This window comes from Leiobunum rupestre, chromosome 6, assembly GCF_980474605.1.
Source record: "Leiobunum rupestre chromosome 6, qqLeiRupe1.1.hap1, whole genome shotgun sequence".
Classification (NCBI taxonomy): Eukaryota; Metazoa; Arthropoda; class Arachnida; order Opiliones; family Sclerosomatidae; genus Leiobunum; species Leiobunum rupestre.
In genome coordinates this window covers 21,034,330-21,045,946 of record NC_143389.1, presented here as the reverse complement: position 1 = coordinate 21,045,946, position 11,617 = coordinate 21,034,330, and the positions used below count along the sequence as shown (strand labels likewise).

The 11,617-nt window shown below is 41.5% G+C and overlaps 1 protein-coding gene across 1 annotated transcript; it reads right to left on the bottom strand.

The window, feature by feature from the left end:
- Window positions 1-222: 222 nt before the first annotated feature.
- LOC149940278 (uncharacterized) lies at window positions 223-1,128 on the bottom strand. The gene has a single exon (XM_090179204.1). The coding sequence runs from the start codon at window positions 1,126-1,128 to the stop codon at window positions 223-225; it is 906 nt and encodes a 301-aa protein (XP_090035330.1).
- Window positions 1,129-11,617: the final 10,489 nt, after the last annotated feature.

Below are 11,617 nucleotides of genomic sequence, written 5' to 3'. Positions count from 1 at the left end.
CACAGATATTTGAAATGTTTTAGATTAAAGAGTTATTTTTTGGAATTATTTTAAAAAGAAAAATATATTTCTAAAATAATTTCCATAAATATTCCCTCACCTTTTATATATTTTAAAACCATTTCCTTATTATTATTATTATTATTGAGAGGGGGCGGGGAGCCATAAATGCCCACCCATGCACTTCGACCCTAGGTCCATTGTGCACCCCTGACCCATGACTTAGAAAAGTCCTATCTCCGACACAAACCTTAAAATATTTTTGGCCGGCATATTAAAGAAGTCGTTAGTTTCTAATTGATGCATCCCAAGATGCTCTAGCCTTTGAGCCGCATAAAAGTCGCAGCTACAAAGAACGTGAGAGGCAGTCTCCTCCTCGGCCTTGCAGGCCCTACATAGTGGGTCATCACTGATACCAATAAGATTTAAATGTCTATTGAGCTGGCCAGTAACCAACCTTATACTAGATTTCGAGAGCGAAAGCAGTTCTTTCGCCCTTTGCCTAGAGGGGCCAGGGATAAACTCCTTAGCCTGTCTTTGGCCATGCATCTCGAGCCAAAGCTCGAGTTGACGGTTAGTCATGTATTTGGAGACCAGGCTGCGTATCAAGCCACGGGGGATAGGGATAGCGGGTTCTGGTCCACAGAACCCAGCCGTCGCACCCTCCCTGGCCAAGACGTCAGCCTTTTCATTCCCATGATACCCCTCATGTCCAGGGACCCAATAAAGTTGAACCTTATTAAGCGTCCCGAGATTAAAAAGGAGATCCAAGCAGCTAAGAACCAGTCTAGAAGAAACACTAGACTGGTTTAGAGCTTTTAAAGCAGCCTGGCTATCCGAACAAATTTGGATAACTTTCCCGCGATAGTTCTTCTTCAGACAGAAGTCAACACAGAAGCAGATAGCAGAAATCTCTGCCTGAAAGACACTTGCGTAAATTCCAAGGCTTTCGTAGAAGCCGTATTTGGTCGTTAGGCAGTACATCCCTGCGCCCGCACCTAGATGGGTTTTAGACCCATCGGTGAACCAGACAACTTCCCCTCTGGTACCGAGGGTAACATTTGACCATTCCGTGCGGCTAGGGAAGTACACGCCGAAAGGCTTATTAAAACGAAGTTCAGCAGCCATGTTGTCAGAACCCATTGAGAGAACAGGTAACCGACTGGAAATATCCCTAATAAGCGTAGTGTGGCTCTTTTCCCAACTATTGGCCATCTACCACCCATTTTGGTTTAGCCTATAGGTACCAAAAGTAGCAGCTTCCTCTATAAACAAATGTAGAGGAAGAATATTCAGTAGAATTTCTAGAGAAGCAGTTGGGGCTGTTCTCATAGCTCCTGTTATGCCAACGCAAGCTAGCCTTTGAAGAGCGCGCAGTTCTGACTGCACCGTTTTGAGAGTAACCCTTGGACACCAGACCACAGCTGCATAGGACAGTATGGGTCTGATGATCATTGTGTAAAGCCAGTAAACAACTCTAGGACTCAAGCCCCAGGACTTGCTGACCGTACTTCTAATTATCCAAAATAACATTTTTCCCTTCTTGATAATATAGTCAAGATGTGGTTTCCATGTTACTTTGTTGTCAAGGATAACACCTAAGTACTTCACTTCAGTGCTTTCCTCCAGGTTGGTACCGAACAAGGAAATACCATTAAACGCTCCCTTTGTCCTTTTACGGGTAAAGGGAACCAGAACCGTCTTACTGGGATTGACAGTGAGGTTCACTTCATTGCACCAGTTTTCTACCGATGCAAGAGCTCTCCTCATAACATCCTTAACTGTCGTTGGGAATTTCCCTGTGACAATGATAGCAATATCGTCGGCGTAACCAAAACAGCGGCACCCCCCTCTGTTCAGCCTCCTCAACAGTTCATCCACCACGAGGCACCACAACAGGGGAGAGAGAACCCCTCCTCCTGTGGGCACCCACGGCTAGTGGAGACCGTCAGGGAATCGCCAAGCAGGAGGGATGTCACCCTTCGGTTCGTCAGCATAGATTTGATCCAGAGACAAATTGTGTCATTGATACCAAACCTCTTGGCAGCCTTCATCAAGACTGCACTTGAGACCTTGTCAAAGGCCCCTTCAATGTCGAGAAAAACCGCAAGAGCGATTTCTTTGAACTCAATTGCTCTCTCAAGGCAATTGCTAATGCCATGTAAGGCGGTCTCAGTAGATTTGCCCTTTTGATAGGCATACTGAGCAGTAGAGAGAGAGGCGTTTGGGAAATAACCTCTTCCCTGATATAGCAGTCTACCAGTTTCTCCAAAATTTTTAGGAGAAAAGAGGTAAGACTAATTGGCCTAAATGCCTTAGCCTCCAGGTAGTTTGACTTACCGGGCTTAGGGATAAAAATGGCCCTAGAGAGCTTCCAGGAGCTTGGAATATGCCCTAAGGCAATACAAGCCCTGTAGATTCTGCAGAGCAGTGGGCAGAGAATATCGCTGCCCTCCTGCAGCAAAATGGGAAGGATCCCATCCGGACCTGGGGACTTATAAGGATTAAAGGAATTTATCGCCCACATAAGTCTGGAGTGTGTGACAACCTGTTTTGCCACAGCCCAGTCTTCCCTTTTGGTACGTTGTATCCTAAAAGGGAGACTATCAGTGCCACAGCTGTCTGTGACCCTAGAGTCTGGAAAGTGCGTCTCCAACATATGTGTTAGAGTTTCCTTTCCAGAGGTCGAAAAACTACCATCCTTCAACCTAATGGTGTCGAGATGTTTAGTATTATCATGTGCCATAATTTTCATTAGTTTGGCAGTGCTGGGAATATCAGATATATTCTCGCAAAAACTTCTCCATGATGCCCTCTTGGCATCGCGAATAGCTTTGTGATAGGCGGTTAGGGTACTTTTGTAAGAAACCCAGTCGCCCGTCTTTTTTGCCCTATTAAAGAGCTTCCTTGTTTTGTTGCGAAGTCCACCAATCTCAGCTGTCCACCAAGGAACTAGCCTTGGCTGGTTGGTAGACTTCACCGGACAGTTTCGGTGGTAGGAATCGATTATGGCATGTTGCACATGATCAACAGCTAAATCGAAGTCCAGCACCGATGAGAGCCTTGGCTTCTCATCTTTAAGATAAAGACCTAGGTCTTCCCTATAGCCAGACCAATTCGTAAGTCTGGGATTACGAATCCCTATGTCAACCCGGGTAGGTTTGACCAGGATACTAAAGCAGATGTGTCTGTGATCCGACAATGATGGTTCACTAGATGAATTACATCTGCGACATTCTCTGTACACAGAGTAAGATCAATGACCTCACTTCTGTTACAAGTAACAAAAGTTGGTAAATTGTGTTTATTGAGAATATGAAGTTTTGTACTAACCAAATATTCCAGTAGGTCCTCGCCACGTCTGTTGCAGTTGCTGCTGCCCCATACTACGTGGTGTGCATTTGCATCGCATCCGATGATCAGCCTCTTTCCCTCTCTCTCACAGTGGTCGACCAGGTTGGTCACCTATTGTGATGGAGGGGAAATGGCTTCATCATATGGGAAGTATGCCGATGCTATAGTTAGCTCTTCGTCTCCCGTCAGTCTAACTACAGTCGTATCCCTAGAGAAGTATGCAAGTCCTAGGTGTATCGCAGTTATAATCGTAAAAGACATTACCTGCACTTTTAAGACCAAGAATTTGGCCCTTGAGAGTCCATGGCTCCTGCATGAGTGCAACGTCTATGCCCTCCAGTGCAAACCTGCGGCATAATACTGCTGAGGCTGCCTTACAGTGGTGCAGGTTTATCTGAACCACCTTGATGCCCATCTTCTGGGATAGATAGCAGAGGAGTACCCGTCACTACTGATTATTCCCAGAGGTGGGTGTGAGAACCACACCACTCCCTCCGGCTTAATCAGAGTTTCTTGTATCCTCCTCTGTTGCCCCTTTAGATGAGGCATCTCCCTTTACATCGGGTTCTGCACCCAGCAAGGTGTCCTCTATATCTGAAATAGAGATACCACCCATCCCATCTGTTAGTGCATCCTCTCCACCTAACAGAGTGTTCTCACCTTCTGTGCCAGACATGTCTGACCCGGCCGTAGCCTCATCTTCGGGTTTATCCGAACTTGGATCGTGAAGCACTTTGAAAATGCCCCTATCCAAGCCGGTGTCTGCACTGAACTCTGCCTTCCTAATAGCAGACATCGAACCCCCATCTATCTGGAAAATCCAGCGAATGGAGGTTTTTTCTGCTATGCAGTTTACAACCCTCCAACAGTGAGTGTTCAGCTCACTGTTGTAGGCCCTCAACCTCTTTAAAAGAACAACTGGGTCCTTCGTCCAGACGTTCTTAGTTTTAAAGGCGACCTTGAAAGGTTTTGGAAGCGCACTGGCTACTGTGACCAGAAGCCTCGTGCCCTCCAACATCCTATCATTTTGGTCGAACTCCTTCTTCAACCATTCACATGACAAATTGTCACCGCATATATAAGTAATAGCACCCCCGGATAGTTGGAAATTCGAGAAGCGAGGTAGAGGGTTACCCGAAGGTATCCCATCTATCTGCTCAAGAATTCCACACTGGATGGTGTTAAACTCCTCATCCGATATAGTGGCGACTGGAAAGCCATCTTTGATGATGGCCATCTTGGTCGACCCTGCAACTTCACTATAAGGCCTAGGCCTTTTGGAAGCCTTCTGCTGAGACTCGGAAGATACAGCCGAGTTATCAGACCTTAGTCTTTTGCCAGAAGGAGGGTTGACTACGTCCCCTAACTGTGGACCATCTGCCCCCTTCTGCTTTTGAACCTTCTGGCGCTCTTTGCGCTTAAGGTTCTTGTTGGATGTTTTTGACTGGGTACCACCAGATCCAGACCCTTGTCCGGGTTGGGTACCCCCTTGGGAGGACCCTAACCCTGCAGACCGGGTACTGGTAGAGATAGACCCTTGTCCTGTACTATTTGAAGATTGGTTGCCCTGTTTGTTTTGTTTAAAGAATCCATGCAGATCCCACGAGTAAAGAGGAAAGTATACGGTCACCACCCTTAATCCTCTGTCCAGGTGGAAGGCTAGAATACAACGGGGTGTCGCCTGGTTCCCCGAGGGGATCGTTAATGATACCGTATTTTCGCTTCCCCGGTACCACTCAGCCCTCAGCACGATACCTTACACCTTAGCTTAAGGAAGAAGCAGAGCCTTAGTTGGCCAGCATGTAAGGTTGCCCCTCCACCTGTTACTCCCTTCCACCACGAAGAGGTACAAGGTAAACCATTTCCTTAAATTTAGGCCTTGAAACTGTAACAGTAAACTGAGAAAATTGTAAATTGTAAAGGATTACGTGTAAAATAACAGCATTTAAATTGCTGAAACTCATTATAGAAACTAAACTAGTAAAGAAGTCATCAATAAAAGAGATTTGCAATCAATTTCATGTATTTAAACAAAATTTTTATTTAACATATAAAACAGCATATTAATTAAGGTTATAATAGTTTGCGAGTAGTCGTTTAGTTGGAAACGCAAAACTGCAGAATCCAATTACGACAGCATAGCAGACGTCTATACAGGGCTTCCACATTTGATACCTACAATTTTCCTCTTGCGATAATTTCATTTTCGCGTTTTCTACCTAGTAATTCCCATTTTTTATTCCTCGCTCTTAATACTAATTTATATAGATATGAAGATTAATTCTTAAAATTATTGAAAATTTAAGGTTTCATTTATTACAAAATTACTTACATTTTAATAATTTTGCAAAAACATATCCTCAAAAGTTGCTTTGGATATTTAGATTGTGACTTTCATTACTTTTATAATGACCCTTTATTAAATTTCCATCGCTTTTCCCGTTTTCCCTTTTAAATTGCATTATTCCCTTTCAGCGTTTTTAAAGGTTGAAAAATTCTGGAAAAAGGAAAAATTCCCCGAATATGGAAGCACTGCGTCTATAACATTGAAAATCAATGCCAGAAATAAGCGTTTCAAAAATATGGTGCCTTATCAAGCAAAATAACTCAGCTCGTAGTATGTCTTCTCTTTCGAATTTTTTATCCCACAGCCTTATTTTATATCCATGGCGGCCGATTTTAAAATTCATTTTAAATATTTCCATTAGAATATACATTATTCTGAACTAAACACGCGTACTCCTTTACAATTTAAAATTTTCTCAGTTTACTGTTACAGTTTCAAGGCTCAAATTTAAGGAAATGGTTTTAAAATATATAAAAGGTGAGGGAAAATTTATGGAAATTATTTTAGAAATATATTTTGCTTTCTAAAATAATTCCAAAAAAAAACTCTTTAATCTAAAACATTTCAAATATCTGTGCCTTCATAGATCCGAACTACCCCTTAAATCAACCTTCCAACTGCTTTGATAAAAGCATTTTTTATTTAATAAATATTGAACTGAAACAAAATCCATTGAGGTTAATCTACTTATACAGGGTGTATCCTAAACGGTGGTAGGACCGAGCGTCTACGGGTTCTAGAGATTATTTTAAGACGAAAATGTTCTATGGCATTTTTCAGATTTAGGCCACCATTTCGAAGTTACGAAACCATTGATGTATGGACGACCCCTTCATTTAACATTACATTTTAATTCCTTAACGTAAATTAGCTGTTTCATTCAACGACATCTACACGCGGCCGATTGGTCATCCAGGATTGGTTTTAGTCTGATTAGTTTCAAGCTTTAATTTTGCGTTTTTCTTCAGAGCGTCAATTTCTTCGGCGTTATCTTGTTCCTGGATGCATTTGATCCATTTTATTTCAGCATTTTTCATATCGTCAGCTTCTTTGGGTGGGAACTCTCCCCTCGTTACGTCTTCGGGCCAATTTTCTTGGTTTTCTTTTAACCACGGGGCTCCTTGCCACCAAAGTTGACTTTTCTGTAGCTCTTCGGCCGTCATTCCTCTTGTGGGAAGGTCGGCTGGGTTTGTATTTCCCCGGACAATGCGAATATATTTTTGGGGTTTGCCATTTGTCGTATTTCTTTCTCTCTGTTTTCAACGAAAGGCGTGTGAGCTTTATTCGTTTTTTGGATCCCGTGAACCGCTATCGTTGAGTCGGTCCAAACGTACAGCTCTGGATCTTCGGGTTCGAAGATTTTCTTCAGCTTTTGAATCGTCTTGCGCCTTGGATACACCCCATTAGCTCTAGGTGTGGAAGTGTTAGGCATTTTTATCTTGGTTGAGCGGCGCCACCCTTGCCTTGGAAGTGACGAGGCGCACTCCTACTTCCTGATTCATGGTCTCGTACCTGACTTAAACAACAGCTGCATAGGCTTTGGTCGATGCGTCATAGAAGCAATGTAGTTGTATATTGGTGATGTCTTCGGCCTTGTGACGAGAAGTAAGTCCTTGAGCTCCATACACCATTGATGAAATTCTTTGCCTAGTCTTTCTGTCAGTTCTTCATCCCACGTCACCTTTTCTATCAATAGTTCTTGGAAGAAGATTTTGGCTCGGATCATGTACGGAGCAAGAATTCCAACTAGGTCGAAGATACACGAGACGGTACTCAATACGTAGCGTTTCGTTTTCTTGACATCTTTGAGTACGTCGATCAGGTTGGTTAAGTCGAATATGAAGAAATATTGTTTTAGATTCCATTGTAAGCCGAGGACTTTCTGGTTTGTAGCGCCGGTGTTTTCACCGAATCTGACTAAAGCGTCTTTTTTTTCCTACTTCTTGGCCCAATTTTTCGTTTAACTCGGGTGAGTTTGACAACCATTTTCTTAGGTTCAGAGCTTCTTCAACGTTTTTTCCTCCGCTTAGGAAATCATCGACATATAAATCTCCGTTGAGTGCCTTTGTTGCTTGCGGTTCTTTTTTGAAGTAGCCTTCCATGATGACTGCCGCAGGCCTAACTAAGCTAGGCAGATACCAATTTTTTTCATCTTAGTCGAACGCAGAGAAGCTACGATTCGCTGTTCGACGAACGATATTTAACCTGAGGAAAACGTGAAAATCATTGATATTTACAGCGCGACAGGACCTTAATCGTACGCTAGCAGCTCAGGTGGATGCTAAACAAGGTTATTTAAAAAAAAACCCACAAACAACCCTTCTTCAAGGAAAAATGGCTTAATACGTAATATTTACGTCATGAGAAGCCGTGAATATAGAAACCCGCGCTAATGGTGAACTGCGCAAATGAAAAAACTGCGGAAATGAGAACATTTGCGCAAATGGTAAACTGCGCTATTGAGGATCAGCCGCGGAAATGGCCACTGCGCAAATAAGAAAATTCGCAAATGGGAACTGCGCAAATGGTAGCCGCGAAAATGGGAACTGCGTATACGGACCCAAACCCCGTAAGTTATGAAACCGAACAGGATCATAGTGAAGAAGAAGAGAATGAGCAAGTTCCTTTCGAATTACTTAGTTTCAATATGGGAGGATGGAAACGAATCGAAAAAAGGGAGATCGTACTAATGATTATTATAAAAATGACAAGACAACGAAGTATATGATCTTACCCAATTTTATTTTAAGCCATCAACAAAGGCGAAATCAGATAATACGGAGTCCCATCTAAGTATATGACCCTGTTAGCATTGATCTTTCAACCGAATAACATTGAACCCTAGGGTGGTGCCATCTAGTGAAGACCCATACAGGGTGTTTCAGAGATTTCTGGCACAAATTTATAGGCGCGTTATTTGAGTTTGAAGTTTCTATTATTCCTTGGACCCAATTGTTTCCTTTCACTAAGCATTGGTTTCATATCTTTTACGATATAAAAAATCTAGTAAATTAAAATGAAAGTCTAAGTAAGCTACGTGTAGAAATACAAACAATATCAAGGTGTTTCTAATTAAGTGACTACGCTTGTTTTAAAAAAAGGGAATTATTGAATTTCGTTTTTTATACTTCTAATTCCATAAGTACGTACAAATTTAAAACCTTGTGAGGCGTTTTGAAACGTATCAGCTCTTCTCTGTGTTTTTTCCCCGAATGCTAGTACACCGAAGAAAAGAATGTATTTAGTCTACAACACAGGTTCTAATAGGTTTTTTTGGACGAGTACGAGGATCTAATTTGCAATAAATTGAGGGGCCTCAATAATTAAATTCACATCTCGTATCTTAAGCCTGCTGTGCTATGGCGTACTTCAAGAATGCAGAATATGCCAATATGCATCTTATGCATGGACTCGCTCAGGGAAATGCGGTGGAAGCTCGGCGCTTGTATCAGGAGCACTTTCCTCAAAGACAGCTTCCAAATCGACAACCGTTAACAGCGGTTGACAAACGCTTAAGAGAAACTAAAAAAATAGGACCCACGGGATCTGCTTCTGCAGAAAGAGATGTTCCAGAAAACATGGAGGAACAAGTACTTACTATCTTCGAGGATGATCCTACGACAAGTACGAGGCAAGTTTGACGTCAATTGCGAGTGACCATGTATTTGTCTAGCGTATCCTTCGAGGACACCGGTACCACCCATTCAAAAATGTTCAATCTTTAAATAAGGCCGATTATCCAAGACGAGTCGAATTTTTTCAGTGGTTTCAGCACCAGACTACCGACGTCAATTGGTTAAGTACGCTCTTAGTTGCTGACGATTCTAATTTTTACCGTGACGGAATCTTCAATTTACATAATCGTCATGAGTGGCAGCAAAAAATCCGCACGCGACTACCATTAGGTCACATCAAGTGTAGTTTAGTATAAACGTCGGGTGCGGAATCGTTGGCGACCATTTAATTGGACCTTATTTTCTACCACCAAGACTAACTGGTGAGTCGCACTTAACCTTTCTACAAGACACTTTACCAGAGCTACTTGAAGACGTACCGCTAGCAGTAAGACAACGAATGTGGTTTTAGCACGACGGAGCACCCTTCTAGTTAGAGCTCATCTTGATGCTGAGTGTCTTCAGAAAGGGATAGGTTGAGGCGGAACAGTCGCATGGCCAGAAAGATCTCAAGTGATTTCTATCTTTGCGGCCATATCAAGGACGTGGTATACAAGACTGAAGTTCGAGACGTTGAAGACCTACGTCCACGTATAATTAACATCTGCGACACAATCCGAAACACGCCAGAAATCTTTCGTCGTGTTCGAGAATCTTTCCGAAGACGCGTCCAAGCTTGCCTACATGCCAATGGGGGCCATTTCGAGCAACTTTTGTAAATACAATAATCAATGTAATGTTGTTAGGTATAAATGTAACCTCTGAGAAACTATAAAACAAAGAAATAAATTTTTAACTGCCTCTTGGCAATTTAAACCACCTTGTCATTATTTTAAATCGTAACGATAACATACTTCTAGATGCGAACGCTTTATATGCTAGCTAGTAGCTTTTGCTAGTAGAAATTTTTATTCACTTATTTCATAAGAAGTTTTTAGTCCTTGTTACTCAAAGAACATTAATTTCTATCCATATCCAACTTTTATTTCTGGAAAAATTGGTACACAAGACTGAAGTCCGCAACATTGAAGACCTACGACGACGCATTATTGATCGCTGTGAAACTTTTAGCGACCGAAACGGGTCTAGATAACGCAACGGTGCCGAACTGTATGCAGGGTCTAATTACGTCAAGCATCTGCTTAAGTTTCTAACTTGCTAGCTCCCACAGTGTATTATATTTAACCTCCGCTGTTAGAAAGCGCAACCATAGTTTTCGTTCGCGAAATCGTAAAACTCCTCGAATCTTCGACCGAGTTCAAGAATGATTTTCGTGTGCCCCAGGTGATCATTTTGTAATTCAGTTAATTTTGTATTTATGGCATTTGAAGAAAAAAACGAAATTCAATAATACCCTATTTTAATAGGCGTAGTCATTTAGAAACACCTTGTTATTGTTTAAACGTAGCTTACTTCTTAAATTTTGATAACGCACTTTTGATACTAGTTTTGTTTTTAATCGAAAAAGATAATCTTTCCATAAAAACTTGTAGACGTTAACAGTAACAGTAAGTGAAGGGAGCTGTTGGCTCACGTGGCTTGAACGGCTGGCCACCACCCTCCTATGCATTGATTATCATTCAAAATTGGTTGGACATTTTTCTGTGTGAATGATGGTCGAATTATCTGACTGCGAGTTGAGTCAAAAGCATCGACAAACCAACAAAACGTTTTATCAAATAACCCACCAATTAGCTAGCTATTAGATTCACAACTCATGACAATCCATATAATATTTATTGAAGCACGGATTTCAGTTTGTTTTAACTTTAAATGTGATCAGGAGCCAAAGTTATGCTATATGCTATTGCAGTTGTTTTTAGCATCAATAACATTTTGAACAGTTAAGTTTTCTAATATAGCATTTGATAGCTGGTGCAATTGTTTTCAGACAATTTTTCTCATTCACTTAGCAGATGAAACAGATGGTTTTTGGTGGAAAATGGTCAATCCCATATGTAATAAGTGTGGTAATTTTTAGAGCATCCAAGTTGAATCACATTTTCACTAAACACATGCAATCAATTCATGCCCCATACCCCATACTATCTAACTCTGCCTAAGTTTTCCAAATTTTCCTCTTGCGTACATAACAAGTTATATTTTTTGAAATAATAAAACCAAATAGTTTTATTGCAAATTTTGAACAATATATTAAAACATATCCACAATAATTTGCAAAATAGGCTACTTTTTCTATGCAAATTGTTATACTGATACATTTTTATTAGGTTGTGCAAAT